Consider the following 16,076-nt stretch of genomic DNA (forward strand, 5'->3'; position numbering starts at 1 on the left):
GGGCTGTATTTTACTGTCAAACCTGCGTGTTTTAGGAAGGATAAACAAACCGAAGACTTTAATCCACCCTGGCTCATCCCTGGCACAAGGCCCACGAAGAAATTAGCTGACTCATACTGGCCAAGCAGCCAGCTGGGTGGGGGTAGGTTTTAGATAAACATTCTGCTATCAAGACCTGTCCAGACTTTGTTTATGCGCTTCTTTTCCACCCTGCACCACCCATTCTGCAACTCTGAGCGGGGGGACCGGGTGGTCCTGCTAATAGTGGTGATATCGCTAATTTTCTGGATGTGTGTTTCAATCGATGCCCTGTGCATGCAAAGCTATTCAGGCAATTAAGTGTCTGCAGAGCAGGACTCTCTCGGGTAGAGTTTGCTCTTGGCATGGGAAGCACCGTCTGCCCCGTCTGATCCGAGCATGATGCACTAAAAGCAATGGTTGGCTGAAATGCCTACTTTTTAAAGGAAAAAAGGAGGGCATTGCTTTATATCCCGGTATCTCTGACACCTGTCTGCGCTGCGTCCTGTCCCTGCTTCATCCGCATTCCTGCATCACATCTTCCTGTCCCTGACCACTGGAGGTTATTGAAAGCCCTTTGTGGCCCGTAAATCCACTTTCTCACACACATTTCTCAGAGGAAGAGGCACCTTTTTTTTTGGTGTTAAGGCAGACACTGAGAAGATAACTCCTGGTAAGACCCAAAGTGCTTTTGCAGGGAGTCTGGGCAGGCACGGAGTGCAGGCTCGTGGTCAGGTCACCAAAAAACCAGATTCTTACATGATTTTTCATAGGTTTCTTGGCAGATATTTGTAGACCTTAATATGAGTGTGGTTGTTCATAGACTGAATTATTTGAACAAGCAGGTCTCCTCCTGCAGACAAGCTGTCTGGGGTAGAAATGGTCCAAGCAGACCGCAGACCCAAGGTCAGTGCAGCAGAGGGTTCTGCTGCTGTTGGGGATCTGATGGGGTCCCCCTCCCCAGGAACAGGGACGGGGGTCCCATTGCCGGCACTTGGCAGCACGGCAGGACGGTGATGGTTCCCCTGGCACTGCTCATGGCCTTAGTCCCTGTCCCCAGGCTCAGCTTAGCCATGGCACCCTGGTCCCTGTCCCCCCAGCAAACAGATCCTGTGGGATGTCCCCTCCCTGTGCTGCTTTGCCTGGTCCCGTATTGCTCCTGCGTGATGGCAGTGGCTGCAGGAGGTGACAGCCCCAGTGATGGCTGGTGCAGCGGCAGGTGACACCTTGGCCATGTCCAGTGCAGCCAGAGGTGACACTGCCAGGGATGCCCAGTGTTGCAGGAGGTGACACTTTCAGCAATTCCCAGTGCAGCAGGAGGTGACACCCCCTGTGATGCTGTCAAGGGTTAAGATTGCGGGGGTGACAACAAAACCCTGGCAGATGTATTGTTAACCCCCTCTCCCCCCCCACACTTCCCCCTCCCTCTCCCCCCTTTTCACTAAGGAGAGGCGATTGGGAGGAAAAGAAGCACAGAGTGAAGAGAGTTGGAAAAAATTAAAGATGTTTTACTAATGCTACTAATAAGAATAGAGAAAATAATACAAAATATACAAAACCAATCTTGAAAGTCTCAGCAACTGCAGAGTCGGCACCCGAAGTCCTGGATTGGACTCTGCAGCCAACCGGAGCTGGATTCAGTCTCACTAGGCCTCAGTTCACAGGGACGACTAGCAAGGTCCTCTCCTAATGTCGGCCATAAGCAGAAGGGAAAAAGGAAAAGCACACGAGATCCTCGTGATCTCCCACTTTTACATGAAGTATTCACGTGAATGGAATGTTATACACAGTTGGTCAGTTTCTTGGTCTCTTTCTTCTCGTCGCCCCTCATGCGAGATGTCCATCTGTGCTTATCAATAAGTTTGCATTCCATTGCTAGGTTTACCAAAACATGTGTCTGGTGCTCCAGGAAAATGCAGTTAATATGAAGGCCTTAGCTGACAGGCAAAATTCACTGAAAGAGAAACTTGTTTTTAGCAAAACCAGGACAGATGCCCAGTGCAGTGGGAGGTGACACCCCCGGCGATGCCCTGGCACCAGCAGCGCCACGGGACCTGGAGAAGCCGATACGGTGGTGCAGGATGTTGGGCGCTGGCATCAGCCCAGCAGCATTTTGCCTTCACGTCCTCTCCCCATCCATGCCCCCGACAGTGCTCGACTTGATTTATCATCATGCTCCAGCATGCCAACCCGCACGCAATACATTTTCTTGAGAAGAGACAGATGTTGGCAACTCTAACAAAGATTATTCATCCCTATTCCATTGAAAAAAAATGTCTACAACTAAAGGGGGAGATATTATCAGGTGGAAAATATTCATTATTCTTTCCTTCTTTCCTTCCTTCATTCCTTTCTTCCTTCCTTCCTTCCTTCCTTCCTTCCTTCCTCCCTTCCTTTTCTTTCCTGCTTTACTTCCTTTTCTTTCCTTCTTTCCTTCTTTCCTTCCTTCCTTTTCTTTCCTTCTTTCCTTCCTTTTCTTTCCTTCCTCCCTTCCTTTCTTCCTTCCTTCCTTCCTTCTTTCCTTCCTTCCTTCCTCCTTCCTTCCTTCCTTCCTTCCTTCCTTCCTTCCTTCCTTCCTTCCTTCCTTCCTTCCTTCCGTCCTTCTTCTTCTCTCTTTTTTTCTCTCTCTCTTTCTCTCTTTCCCCTGATTTTCCCCCCATTCCTGTATTTTCAGTAGAAGGCCAATAGACACTGGGCAGGAGGTGGTCCATGGAGGAAGGCAAGGCTGATGTCTGGAGGGGAGCTTGGCCAGCTCTTCAGCTCTGCTGCATCCTGGACACGCAAACACCCCTCCACCAATCCAAGACCCAGCATCTCTGGCTTAGCCCGGGGGTGTCTTGGGGGAGCAATTCACATGAGGCCAAATCATCTCCTCCTACCAAAGGAGGATGGGTGCATTCTGAATGAACGTGGGGAAAATGTGAAATACGTCAGCCTTGTCAGGGCAGGATCAGCAGGGAAAGGCCCTGTGCTCCCCCTGGGCTGGACATCCCTGAGCTTGTGCTCCCCCTGGGCTGGACATCCCTGAGCTGAGCTTTTGCTGCTTTTTGAGCCCACGGCAGATCCTGTAGTGCCAAACCTTGTGTTCAGAGCACATTTCTCCTGCACTTTATGGATGCGGATGAAAGCAGAACTGGCATGAAACAGGTGACGAGTGGGTTGGACTAGATGATCTCCAGAGGTCCTTCCCAACTCTAAGCATTCTGTGATTCTGTGATCCTGTTTGATGCTTACTCACAGTCCAGATTACATCTGGCCGGTCCTTTTACATCAGAGGGGAAAACATTTGGGTGATTTTCTTCCTGCTTCAAAAGGGAAAAGTAAACCAAGCAGGTCAAGTTCTCTTACAGGAAAAGTACAATGGGGTTAATGCAGATTTCAGCTGCAAAATCTGAGCATCCTCTGAGAAACTCCAGCATTGCCCAGAGCTCCTGGTGGTGCGGGGGGAATGGAGTCCTGCTGCAGTGCAGGTGTCTGCACGGTTTGTTGGTGGCAAAACCTTCTGTGTTGCTCTGCCACAGGCTGCATTTTGGCTGGAATATTCATCATTTTGCTGACAGAGGCTCAGGGAAGGCCTCACCCACCTCACCGAGTCCCATGCACAAATCTTGCCCAGGGCAGTGGTGGAGTCACCATCCCTGGAGGGTAGGACAGACGGAGATGAGGTTCTCAGGACATGGGGCAGTGCCGAGGGTGGGGAATGGTTGGACTCAGTGATCTTGAGGGTGTCTTCCAACCAAAATGATTCTGTGGTTCTATGATTCTATGGCTCTATGATTCTATGTTAAACTGTGATGGACTATACGTTACATTGTGATGGACTATGGCCCTTTCTCTGTGAAGGGGCCCACATCTGGTAGGTGTGATGCAGAACTGCCTGCACAGCAGGGCCAGGATAAAGGTCTTGCACTCAGGATAACCAGAGGCCACACCCTGGCCACCCCCTTCTGCTCCCTGACCAGAGGGGACCCCCACCCCGTCCCAGCCAATGACCCCCCAGTGCGGGACGGGGAGGAGCTGCGGGCAGGGGATAAAAGCCTCCGTGGGGTCTGCAGCTCAGCTACGGCATCTGTGTCCTCCCGCAGCTCCGAGCAAACCCGCCTGCCACCATGGTGCACTGGTCAGCCGAGGAGAAGCAGCTCATCGCCAACATCTGGGGCAAGGTCAACGTGGAGGAATGCGGTGCCGAGGCCCTGGCCAGGTAGGTCCAGCTCCTGGGCACCTGCTCAGCTGCACCTTGGAGAGAGAAACCATGGCAAGTGCATCTGGGAGCATTAACGTATCTGTGTCTGCTTGCGTCCCTCCATTTCTCCCCAGGCTGCTGATCGTCTACCCCTGGACCCAGAGGTTCTTCTCTTCCTTCGGGAACCTCTCCAGCCCCACCGCCATCATCGGCAACCCCAAGGTCCGCGCCCATGGCAAGAAAGTGCTCACCTCCTTTGGGGAAGCTGTGAAGAACCTGGACAACATCAAGACGACCTTTTCCAAGCTGTCTGAGCTGCACTGCGAGAAGCTGCACGTGGACCCCGAGAACTTCAGGGTGAGTTGTGTTCGCAGTCCCAGCCCCTTCCCTGTGTCCTGTGGGCAAAAGCAGGTTTTGCTTTGAAACTGGGGATATTGCCTCCAGCTCCAGGGGTGGCTGGTGGAGACAGAGTCCCTGTGTAGTACCCAAGTGAGGTGAGTCCTCGTGTGGGGCTGTTTGCAGGAGTGTGGGTGATTTTCACACTAGAAAGTACCATTTTTAGTACCAGCACAGCAATGGGTAGGGGAAGGTGTTGAGAGATTGTTACTTGAAGGTGATGCTGAGGATGGGGACAAAAGAAACAAACACAGGGTAAGGTGTAGCTTGGGCTGGAGGAGACTAAGCAGAGCATTTAAGGAAATCATAGGTCCTATAGCAAGATAAGCCGCTAACCTGTTTGAAAACAACAGAGCAGGTTTCTGCCTCGCCCAGCATGGGCTGCCTGTCCAGACGGGACACTCTGTCCTCCTCCAGCACTTTGGAACAAAAATGAATAATTTTCTTGATTTACATGTAAAGAGAAAAATAAAAACCCCCAGCGTTTTGCAGGGTGGGTCTTAGGACAAATTACTTCAGCATCCCAAATAATGGGCAGAAATTGTTTCAAGGCTTCTTTCCTCCCTCTTTCTTTTTCTTTCTCTCTTTCTTTCTCTCTTTCTTTCTCTCTTTCTTTCTTTCTTTCTTTTTCCTTCCTTCCTTCCTTTCCTTCCTTTCCTTTCCTTTCCTTTCCTTTCCTTTCCTTTCCTTTCCTTTCCTTTCCTTTCCTTTCCTTTCCTTTCCTTTCCTTTCCTTTCCTTTCCTTTCCTTTCCTTTCCTTTCCTTTCCTTTCCTTTCCTTTCCTTTCCTTTCCTTTCCTTTCCTTTCCTTTCCTTTCCTTTCCTTTCCTTTCCTTTCCTTTCCTTTCCTTTCCTTTCCTTTCCTTTCCTTTCCTTTCCGAATGAAGTAAATATTGCTTTCCCAAACCCCAGAGCTTTCTATACAAACACAGAAGATTTGTCACAGCAGTCCCAGGGAACGGGGAGTGATCCAGTCCCGGTAACCAGCCCTGCAGCCCGACACCGCTCCAATGGGACGGGGGCTGAGGAGGAAGAGGAGGAGGGACAGTCCTTTTGGGGAGGGATTTCAGCCTCAGGGAGATGTCAGAAGAAGGGACATTCATCCTGGGGGTTGCAGGGAGGTGTCTGGGGGGGACAGGATGGAGAAGGTGGCGGAACTGAAACCGGAGGGAAGTCTGCAGAAGGGAAACTGCGGTTCCAGCAGCACTGACCATGTTTTCCTCTTTGTCCTCCAGCTCCTTGGAGACATCCTCATCATCGTCCTGGCTTCCCACTTCACCAAGGATTTCACCCCTGCCTGCCAGTTCGCCTGGCAGAAGCTGGTCGGCGTGGTGGCTCATGCTCTGGCCCGCAGGTACCACTGAGCATCCCCGGGCCCGGCTGTGTGAGGAAGAGTCCCTGTAACCCCCCAGCACCTCTGAGCATGAGGAGATGCCCTTCAGATACTGACAGGCTGTGGCCACCAAATAAATGTCTCTCAGCACCATGTCTGCAGAGTCTCCTGTCTCTGTGCTGGGGAGGGAAGGGGCCAGGGGAGTTTGTGCTGTCAAATGCCATGTCACCTGTGTGTGGGTGTATTTCTTGTTTCTAAGGGCTGTTGCAGAGTTTCCTTAACTCTGGAGTGCTCTCTCATGTGCGATCCCTGCCAGTGCATGTGTGGGGTCTGCGATGAGAAATCCCGTGCAAGTGTGATGGGAGAGGCTGAGGGACCTGGGGGGTTCAGCTGGAGAACAGGAGCTGAGGGGAGACCTTCTGATCTCTGAACTGCCTGAAAGGAGCTTGGAGCCAGGGGGGTCGGGCTCTGCTCCCCAGGAACAAGCGCCAGGAGCAGAGGAAACGGCCTCAAGTTGCGCCAGGGGAGGTTGAGGTTGGATGTGGGAACAATTTCTTCCCCAAAGGGCTGTGTGGCATTGGAACAGGCTGCCCAGGGCAGTGCTGGAGTCACCAGCCCTGGAGGGCTGGACAGACGGACAGGAGGTTCTCAGGACATGGGGCAGGGACAGGGCTGGGTTGTGGTTGGAGTCTTCCAACCAAATAAACAGGATGGATCAACCAAGCTCTGGGGTGTAGAAGACTGAGACCACAGAACCTTCAGATCTGTGGAGGCAATGCTGAGAGGTGTCACAAGGACCACGATGGAGGACAACAAAATGAAGAGGAGATCTGAACCCGCGGTGAACAAAATGAGCCCCAGAGAGTGGATGCTGTTGAATGCCATCTGCCTGGAGGGTACCCAGGTCACCTTGGGATGGAGGCAAAGGGGATGGGACAAGGTCACCAAGCAGCCAGAGGTGGAGGCTCAGGGTATGACCAGGACTATTCTCCTCTGTTGGTGAGTCAGCCTGTGTTTGACAACTCTCTTGCCCATTGGTGTGGTCGTACAGCTCCGTGGGGAGCAGACACCTACCAGCCTGTCATGGCAGAAAGCATTGCTGAGTCCAGGAGGGTGAGGGAGCAGATGAAGAATCACTGAGCCATGCAGGGTACAGGCTGATCTCCATGAGCAAGGACCTCTCTTGGTGGAGAGACACAGCCCAGGGTCAGGGAGGGCCAGCACCAAGAGGACATGGTGCAGGGCTAGTGGAAGGTTTGGTCTGTTTTTCTAGCACATAGAAAAACACAATTTCCAATGCTCATGGTGACATGAACAGAACAAACTGAGGTGGAAATCTGGGGTAAGATTCTTCATGCCCAGGAAATGCAGTCAGCATAAAGGCTGCAACCACGAGGCTGGTCCTTTGCACACCCACAGAATCACAGAATCCCAGAATGTCAGGGGTTGAAGGGACCTGGAAAGCTCATCCAGTGCAATCCCCCATGGAGCAGGAACACCCAGATGAGGTTACACAGGAAGGTGTCCAGGCGGGTTGGAATGTCTGCACAGAAGGAGACTCCACAACCCCCTGGGCAGCCTGGGCCAGGCTCTGCCACCCTCACCAGGAACAAGTTTCTTCTCAAATTTAAGCGGAACCTTTTGTGTTCCAGTTTGTACCCATTGCCCCTTGCCCTGTCACTGGTTGTCACCCAGAAGAGCCTGGCTCCATCCTCCTGACACTCACCCTTTATATATCTGTAAACATTAATGAGGTCACCCCTCAGTGTCCTCAGTCTCTTCACCCCTATGAAGTGCCCTCGATGTTCTCCCACTTCTTAAGAATTGTGATCTGCACAGTCAGGATTTGGTTCAGGTCAAGTTTAGAAATTACAGAAACCCCCTGAATCCCTATGAATTGCATTGTGCAACTCCAAAATGATGGAAAGCTCACATGAGAATCAAGGAGTCACAGAATCCCAGGCTGGAAGGGACCACAAGGATCATCTGGTCCAACCTTTCTTGGCAAGAACGAGGTCTAGTCAAAGCTGTCCCAGCACCCTGTGTGTTGATGGACAGTTCTCATTCCCGGCAGCTCATCTCAAACCTCTGACAGCAGAGCAAAACCTTTGATGGATGAGCACGTCCTGTTGCTTTGGAAAGAGAAGAAGGGAATTTCCACGACAACAGCACAGAGTAATAACTGAATAGATTATATGAGAGGGGGACTACTTCTTGTTAAAATCGGTAGGAAAAGTCATTAGGAAATTGTCTTAAATTATGTAAATTGGAAAACAGTTGTGATCTGTGGATGTGATGCCTGTCCTTCCTCAGCCATCAGGAGATGTCACCTCTCCGGGACCCACCAAATGGAGATAAAACTTCCTATTTATCTCAAAATAGATATTATCTGCAGTTCTAAGAGGTGTTAAGAAAAATATCTGTGCCGGGATAATTAATGGATTCTGTGCAAAGGAAAATGTGGTGGTGTGTTTTGCGCTTATGGGAGAAGCCTTCATGTTCTCTCTGCAGTGAAACCCTTGTGTCCCTGTTGTTAACTGCCATGGCATGTTGCCTGGAAATGAAACCTTAACAACTCCTGTTCAAAAATATAATGAATTAATCAAACCCGAGAGCCCTCTAAGAAATTCTTATTAAAAGTTTAATGTCAGTTTAAGGAGCAGGGTAACCAGGAGACTATTAAGTAGAATTATTTTTATCCCTCCTGATCCCCCACACTCGCCACAATAACAGGAGCAAAAGAAATAGCAAGCAACAAGTTCACTTTTTAGCATAAGACAAAAATACTCTTTAACTGACTCTGTGATGCCCCTGCCAGGGTTATATATAGCGTAAGGCACGACTTTATGCCTCTAGAGAGAACTCTCTGTCAGAAGTGTCAGCACAACGGAGCATTTCAGAAGACGGCTCTTACAGCTGGTGGGACTGGATTCATAACCAAACGCAGCCATCCATGGGACATGCCTGTTGCGTTTTGAAATGAGGACGAATGGTAATGCACTTGTTCTGATTTTGTAAAAGATGCTTTATTGCATTCAAGAAGTAAACGAAGACGTTGTTACCTCCCAGAAACATTATGGAAATACTCAGGCTGCCTAATGGCTCTGTGCTCCTGCAACAACAATTTCTGGTGGATTTTTACAATGCACATTATTTTACGGAGATCTTTGGACAGAAAATCTATCTGACTGTGAAGCAAAGGGGATTCTTTCAGGTTTGCCAGCCCATAAGAGAGGGCTGTCATCTCCAGGGCCACCAGCAATCCCGGGGGCGAAGCTGGAGGGATGGTACCGGCTCTGCTGGCTGTTCTCCACAAGCCACGTTGGGCAAGGACCGGCTGGGAACAGGACCTTGACTCTTTTTCCTGTGTCAGCAGCAAAATCTGATGTCATGGCAACCCCTTCAAAACTCTGGAGAAAGATCATTTGGATATTAAGATATTTTTAACCCACCTCCCTTGGTAACTTGGCAGAAATGAAGGTTTGAAACTCCAGAGTGACTTACTGTAGCTGATCTGGCTCATCTCTCATTTTTCCCCCCCCCACCTCCTCCCACTGCTGTTCAGTGCCCTTCCAGCCCAAATTCTCTTCAATCAGAGAACCAGGCACGTGCTCATTTTCCATCCCAAAGCGAAGTGGCAGGGATAATGTTTCTGAGATGATGAAGAGCTTCTCTTTCACACCCCAAAGACTCATCTGGCCAGAAGTGCAGGAGTTCTCACTGTCCGGCACAAAGTGAACTCAGAAAACAAATTATTCCTTTATTTCAGTTTTGTTGGCAGCCTTTTATCATGTCTTCCCAATCTTTCTTCTGAATGGCTGCTGCTGTCCAGACAGGTCCCTATGCTCCACCCTACAGAAATGAAGAATTCCTGAGCTACAGACCCACGTACTCACTGCATCGTAACAAATGTCATGGTAGCTAGTGTGATTTTTGACAAATCCACACTGGAGCAAGTGGCCCCAAGTTGAGCCGGGGAGGCTTTGTTTGGATATTAGAAAACAATTCTTCCTGGAAACGGTTGTTGGAGATGTGGAAAAGGCTTGGGACCGAGGGGAAGGGCTGCACATCCAATGTAGGGAGCTGGAGAGGGACCCACATGGAGGCAGAGACCAGGCCTGAGCGCCAGGGCAGGACTGGGGTGAAGAGGCTGCAATGATGTCCTGGGAGGGATGCAGCCCTGGTGCAATAAATGATGTTATTATTGGAGGAAATAAAGCAGGAAGAAGGACTGAACCAGCACTGCAAAGTGCTCCTCTCTGCTCTGGTGCATCTTCAAGGAGGAGAAAAGAAATGACATCCTCACTCCAAGACACTGGACTGTTCATTTTCATTGCCCTGCAAATTCTAATCCTGCATTACCTTTGAATTGTTATGAAAAGGGGCCTTTAACCCAGGCAGGGCACCAGCTTGGAGCAAGTCTGTCCCCAGGGAACCGCAGCCGTGCTCTGGCTTTTTCTGTCTAGGGACAGGAATTTGGTTAAAGCAAGGGCAGGTCATATTCGGTCCAGAGTCAGCAGTGGCCGCCCCAGGGACGTCTGCTAGGACTCATTTTATTCTGCATTATCACCAGTAACCTGGACGAGGGAGCGCACAATGAAATCTCAATGCTTGCAGGTGACACCAGGTCAGCCACTGAACTGCTGAACTGAGAAAAACTGCGTTCTGAGTTTTTATAAGGTTATTAAAACTTTAATTACAACAACAATGAATTCTTGTCTCTGCACGGGTGTGCTTTCTTCTGCTGTAACAGCTTTCGGGTGTACCGCAGCCCCAACAACCAAACCACCAGCAGACTTGGTAACACCTGCATGTGATAAACTATTACTTGGATCACAATTCTCACAGAACTGGGTCTCAAAGCAAGGAGTTTGGAGAAACTCTTGCTGTGTGGTGGTAGGTACATATATATCTATTGTCAGCTCTGGGCTGCCATGAGGGACGGGGAAGCCCCACAAAGGTTGTCAAGCCCTGGGAAGGGGGCTCAGCTGTAGGATGGCAGAGTCTGTTTGGGTCAGATCGGTGAAATATTGTCAGGTAAAGCACTGACGACCATTCAGTTCTCAGTCTGACTTTGAATACGCAGGGTATTTTTTAATTTTTTTCTGTAATTTCCCTTAGGTATTCATGTTCCCATTCAGGTTTCAGTCAATACCAGTATTCCCTGGTTGTTCTCAGAAATGACAGTTTTATGTAAGGGAAAAAATAAGGCAGGATTTATTGTGGCCCTTCTTAGCCCCTCCTGAGATGGTGCGTGCTGCAGAGCTGTGAGGACATCGCTGGCCCTCGATGTCCAGCCTTGTGCAAGCAACCAGCACCGCTACCAGGGATTTCATTTTAAGTGCATAGCGCTGCCTCACCTCTCTGCCTTCTCACCTTGTGCCAAAGCAATGCTGTCAAAACACCTGGAGGTGAATGCAGGGGGAGGTACAGGGAGCAAGCGGGATATTCTGGGCTGCCCAGGGGGCTTGTGGAGTCTCTTTCTCTGCAGACATTCAAAACCCACCTGGACATGTTCCTGTGCGACCTCACCTGGGCGTTCCTGCTCCAGCAGGGGGATTGGACTGGATGAGCTTTTGAGGTCCCTTCAAATCCCAAACATACTGTGATTCTGTGAAACCAGCCACAACTATGTGCTGTTTTCTGTAGAAGGCCAAGGAAAGGGGCACCATGCAGACACCTAGATGCGCTCTGACATTGCCACCTGGATATCTGAGCGTGGCTTTTGGTGCTTTATGAATGAGATTCCCATATCCCTTCTGTGTGGCTGTCACAGCGCACACCATCTCTGCTGGCTGTGAGCTTCATCTTCACTTTAGAGATTTATTTTTTTCTAATATAAATTCTTCAAACATCTATTTTTCTTCCATTCCATGAACGAATATCAGATTGGGTGATCTCTCATTTCCCTAAAAATAACCTTGGCAGCAAAGACGTGATGTAAGTGCCTTTCCACCAAGTGTTTCTGCATCTCGGAGAGCTGTGCACAGTGAGAACCCAGACAGTTCTGAAGCATTTGCAGGATCCAGCCAACAAGCATTCCCAGTGTGCTGCCAAAAAGCAGCACCGGGAACATCTGCCAGCCCAGGAGCAAAAGATTTGGGGCTTGGATATTCTTGCCTGCACAAGTGCACAAATAGCAGCGATCCCCTGCCGTCAGTTTTTACTTAGAAACGCATCTCTTAGAAGGTGTGTCTTACTGACACAGGTGGAACGGATGGACATTGGTCGTGAGGGCAGCTCCCTTATGTCCTTAATGAAAATGAAAACAGTGACATATTTTGCACTAAAAACAGAGCAAAGCTCCGTAACGTGCTTGAGATGTGCAACTTGAATTTCGGTCGTGTGACCGTCACCTCATCCTGCTTCCTACCTTTTCCGGGTATGGAGTTGTGATTTTGTGTTATAAGACATCTTTGCCTGTTTATTGGGATAGTTGACATGTTAATATAGTGCAGTCCTGTTAGCAACGATCTCCCTGTGACAGGTCACCCAAATAAGTGAGAATTTCTGATTTTTTTTTAATATTTTTTTCTGATATTATTTCATCAGTGAGGATTTCTGATATTTTTGAAAGGGTTTATGTTTACATAGGGCTTTTGGAATTGCTGTGATAGTATTATCATAGGTTTTGCCTTCTTTACAAAAATAAAACAAGATAATGCTTAAAACTGAATTCTGCCCATTTCCTTCTACAAGGACAGTCACCATTCGCATCCAAGCACCTTCTCATCGCACAGTCCAGGTAACACTCTTCATATAATAAGAGCCACTGCAGGAAGACCTTTGTTTTAATTATGAGAAGATATTTTTTAAATAGTGAAATAATTTTAACCATGAGGAATCTAACAGCTTCTGGGAGGGGTGAACTCTCCATCTCCCAGTGGTGTAGAAGCCAGACTGAATGTCTTTATGCCAAGTTTCATCACATAATGAATGCAACCACCTGGACAGAGATAACAGAAAAGACAATCATGTGATTTCTACAATAATTCATTGCTTAAAGTCCAAGCGTTGAGGAATAAATAGTCACAGTGTTAACTCTCATTAAGTTTACCAGAATCATCAGTAAATTATGAACACAGTTTGAGGCACATACAGATGGGTCAGTTTCCCTTCTGCTGGAAGAGGAGGACCACCCTGTCCCGGAGCTTCTTGGTCCTCACCCCATAAACAATGGGGTTTAACATGGGGGGCACTAGCAGGTAGGCATTGGCCACCATTATATGGATGTGGGGAGGGATGCTCTGCCCAAAACGGTGGGTGAGGGTTGTGAAGACGGCAGGGACATAAAAGCCAAGGATGACACAGACATGGGATGCACAAGTGCTGAAGGCCTTGAGACGTGCCTCTGTGGATGGCAACCTCAGGATCACCCGCAGGATCATGATGTAGGACGCAGAGATCAGGATGATGTCACATCCTATCACCATGAAAGCCACAAGGAGGCCATAAATGGCATTAAGTCTGGTGTCCCCACATGCCAGCTTCACCACTGCCATGTGGTCGCAGTAGGAGTGGGAGATGATGCGATGGTGGCAGAAGGGCATCCTGTGGAGGAGGAAGCAGGCAGGGCTCACCAGGAAGACCCCGCGCATCAGCACCAGGCTCCCGAGGGCCACAACCACCGGCACAGAGAGGATGCTGGAGTGCCGCAGTGGCCAACAAATAGCAAAGTAGCGATCCAAGGCCATAGCCATGAGCACGCCCGACTCCACTGTCGAGAAGGTATGGGTGAAGAACAACTGAGTAAGGCAGGATTGAAACTCAATCTCCCTTAAACCCAGCCAGAAGATGCCAAGCATTTTGGGTGCCACAGATGTTGACAGGACCAGGTCGGTGGAGGCCAGCATGGCCAGGAAGAAGTACATGGGCTCATGCAGGCTCGGCTCTGCCTTTATAGTGAGGAGAAGGGTGATGTTCCCCAGCACAGCAATGGCATACATCATGCAGAAGGGGAATGCAATCCAGAACTGCTCCTTCTGCAGCCCAGGGATGCCGATGAGTAGGAAATAGGGAGGGTGGGAGAGGGTGGTGGAGTTCAGAGACATTAAAACCTTCTTGTTTCTTGCCCGCACTAAGGGCTCTTGAATCCTATAAAAAATCATCAGACACCCTCAGCCTGGGGGTGGCAAACAGAGACTGGTGTGAGGTGCAGTCCAGAGGCTCAGCTTCACCGCACAGCCAGCCCGCCCTGTGGCAGCGGCTTGGGCTGGTTCAGGAGAGCACTTTTGAAGGAAATATCTGCCCAGCTTCCACTTGAAGTGCTCTGTCCTACCTGGTGGAGCAGGTCTGGAGCGTGCAGATCGGATCCCCCCGGATCACGCTGAACGGGACGGCTGCTGAGCTGCGCACCTGAGACTCCGCGGTGTCCAAAGGGTGTCCAGCCCGGGAGACCAGGCGAAAGCTGGTCTGAAATAAACCTTCCTGAAACATTTGCAGTGGGGATATGAGGCCACTCGCACCAGCCTTGTAGCTCTAAGGAGGCTTTTTCTGCACTTCACTGCTTGTCAGCATTACGGGAGGCCACAGGTGTTTGCCACGGGCAAGAAACATCCGATTTCAGAGTGAAACACTGAGGCAGTGCCGCAGTGTTTGACACCCCCCCCAAACGCGATGCTCCAGCCATGTCCATTCCACGCCCTGCAAAGGCTGCAGCTCGCACAGCCCCTCTGCATCACTCGGCTCCGTTTCTTTTCCCTAACACCTGGGAAAAAGGATTCCTTTAAAAGCCCTGCGGCACAGATTAAGCCAATTTCCCTCACCTAATAAAGACCCTTCAGAAACGTTCCTGGGGCAAATGGCACTTGTGCTGCGGCACTTGAAACCCTGCAAATACGTGTGGCTCACAGTAACCTGCGTGCTGGGAGAGATCTCCTGGTTGTTTGGTTTTGTTTGGTTGGTTTGTTTGTTTTTTCATATTTTCCTTCCTTCATTCCACCTCCTCCCTCCCAGCTGCCTCCATGGGTGCTGCTTTAGCTAAAGCTTCATTCTGCCGTGCAGAACACCGCGACAGGGCACACGGGTCCCAGGCCAAGGCGATGTGAGGGACAGGTACGTCCCTGCCAGCTCCAATAACCAGGGGCTGTTAAAGGCTTGTGGTTGCTACCCAGGAGGAGTGATGGCATAAAAGGCTTTATCACAGAGCAACAAATTGCTGCCTGAACCCAAATACTCACCCGCCTCCCGCAGGTTTCCACAAAGGGACTCAGCACTGTAGAGACATTGAGATATTTACCGGTGGGACAGATAAATCCCAGCAGGGAGTTCTGCATTTTCCGTGCTACTTACTGTGTAATTAGGGAGAGACAAACAAACAGTTTTTAACCTGCTCAGCCTCACAGACAAAGCTGCATTTTGAACAGTTTCATATATGTTTATTTGGAGGAGGCTCAAGAGTAATGGGGTAGTTCAAGATTAAATCACAGGACCATGTTTGTTACTCATACTGCAGCAGCATGAATCACAAAGTACTTTACAAACACCAGCAATCTGTCCTTTCTCTGATAGGTTCCATCCATAACTCTAATACAGGCTTAGGGAGCGAAGTCAGTATCACCATTATGTAGATGGAGAATGGTGAAATATCAAACGCCAAATTTGGGAGCCCTCAGCATGTTTTCTCAGTAACTCTCACTGCTGTGTCACACCACACCACCCTGCACTGATGTTGTGGAGTTCAGGCAACATGGCATCTCTGTGGCAAATCTTCGGCCATGGTAATTTCAAATAAAAAGCAAGTCTTGCAAATAACTGCCCCCGCCCCCATTATTGGGGAACTGTATTAAACCCCAGGGCAGTCAAGTGAGAAAGTCTGGGATGACAGAAATGTCAGAGTGTGCAAAGACATCGAGTCCTCAGGTCTGTTTCCAGGAGTACTGGAGAGGAGAGGAGAGGAGAGGAGAGGAGAGGAGAGGAGAGGAGAGGAGAGGAGAGGAGAGGAGAGGAGAGGAGAGGAGAGGAGAGGAGAGGAGAGGAGAGGAGAGGAGAGGAGAGGAGAGGAGAGGAGAGGAGAGGAGAGGAGAGGAGAGGAGAGGAGAGGAGAGGAGAAGAAGAGAAGAGAAGAGAAGAGAAGAGAAGAGAAGAGAAGAGAAGAGAAGAGAAGAGAAGAGAAGAGAAGAGAAGAGAAGAGAAGAGAAGAGAAGAG

At 49.7% G+C, this 16,076-nt stretch overlaps 2 protein-coding genes across 4 annotated transcripts; one reads left to right on the forward strand and one right to left on the reverse strand.

Moving 5' to 3' along the window:
• Window positions 1-123: 123 nt before the first annotated feature.
• LOC102090004 (hemoglobin subunit epsilon) lies at window positions 124-6,084 on the forward strand. Of its 3 annotated transcripts, none has more exons than XM_065061262.1 (4): window positions 124-142; window positions 4,104-4,219; window positions 4,336-4,558; window positions 5,832-6,084. In XM_065061262.1, the coding sequence occupies exons 2-4, from the start codon at window positions 4,128-4,130 to the stop codon at window positions 5,958-5,960; spliced, it is 444 nt and encodes a 147-aa protein (XP_064917334.1). In that variant the 5' UTR covers window positions 124-142; window positions 4,104-4,127; the 3' UTR covers window positions 5,961-6,084. The 3 variants fall into 3 exon arrangements, with proteins under 3 accessions (XP_064917334.1, XP_005507428.2, XP_064917174.1); XM_005507371.3 differs by lacking the exon at window positions 124-142 and adding an exon at window positions 673-691; XM_065061102.1 differs by lacking the exon at window positions 124-142 and adding an exon at window positions 3,148-3,165.
• A 6,164-nt stretch (window positions 6,085-12,248) lies between these two features.
• Window positions 12,249-15,744, reverse strand: LOC102093573 (olfactory receptor 52R1-like). The gene has a single exon (XM_005507388.3). The coding sequence runs from the start codon at window positions 14,035-14,037 to the stop codon at window positions 13,036-13,038; it is 1,002 nt and encodes a 333-aa protein (XP_005507445.1). The 5' UTR covers window positions 14,038-15,744; the 3' UTR covers window positions 12,249-13,035.
• Between the last annotated feature and the right edge of the window lie 332 nt (window positions 15,745-16,076).

Source organism: Columba livia, chromosome 1, assembly GCF_036013475.1.
Source record: "Columba livia isolate bColLiv1 breed racing homer chromosome 1, bColLiv1.pat.W.v2, whole genome shotgun sequence".
Taxonomy (NCBI): domain Eukaryota; kingdom Metazoa; phylum Chordata; class Aves; order Columbiformes; family Columbidae; genus Columba; species Columba livia.

What these genes read in the sequence shown, in the direction of transcription:
- LOC102093573 (XM_005507388.3), bottom strand. Translation starts at nt 14,037, where the DNA reads ATGATTTTTTATAGGATTCAAGAGCCCTTAGTGCGGGCAAGAAACAAG.
- LOC102090004 (XM_065061102.1), top strand. An exon ending in GGTGCCGAGGCCCTGGCCAG is followed by an intron (nt 4,220 to 4,335) that starts GTAGGTCCAGCT and finishes ATTTCTCCCCAG; the next exon opens with GCTGCTGATCGTCTACCCCT. An exon ending in TGGACCCCGAGAACTTCAGG is followed by an intron (nt 4,559 to 5,831) that starts GTGAGTTGTGTT and finishes TTTGTCCTCCAG; the next exon opens with CTCCTTGGAGACATCCTCAT.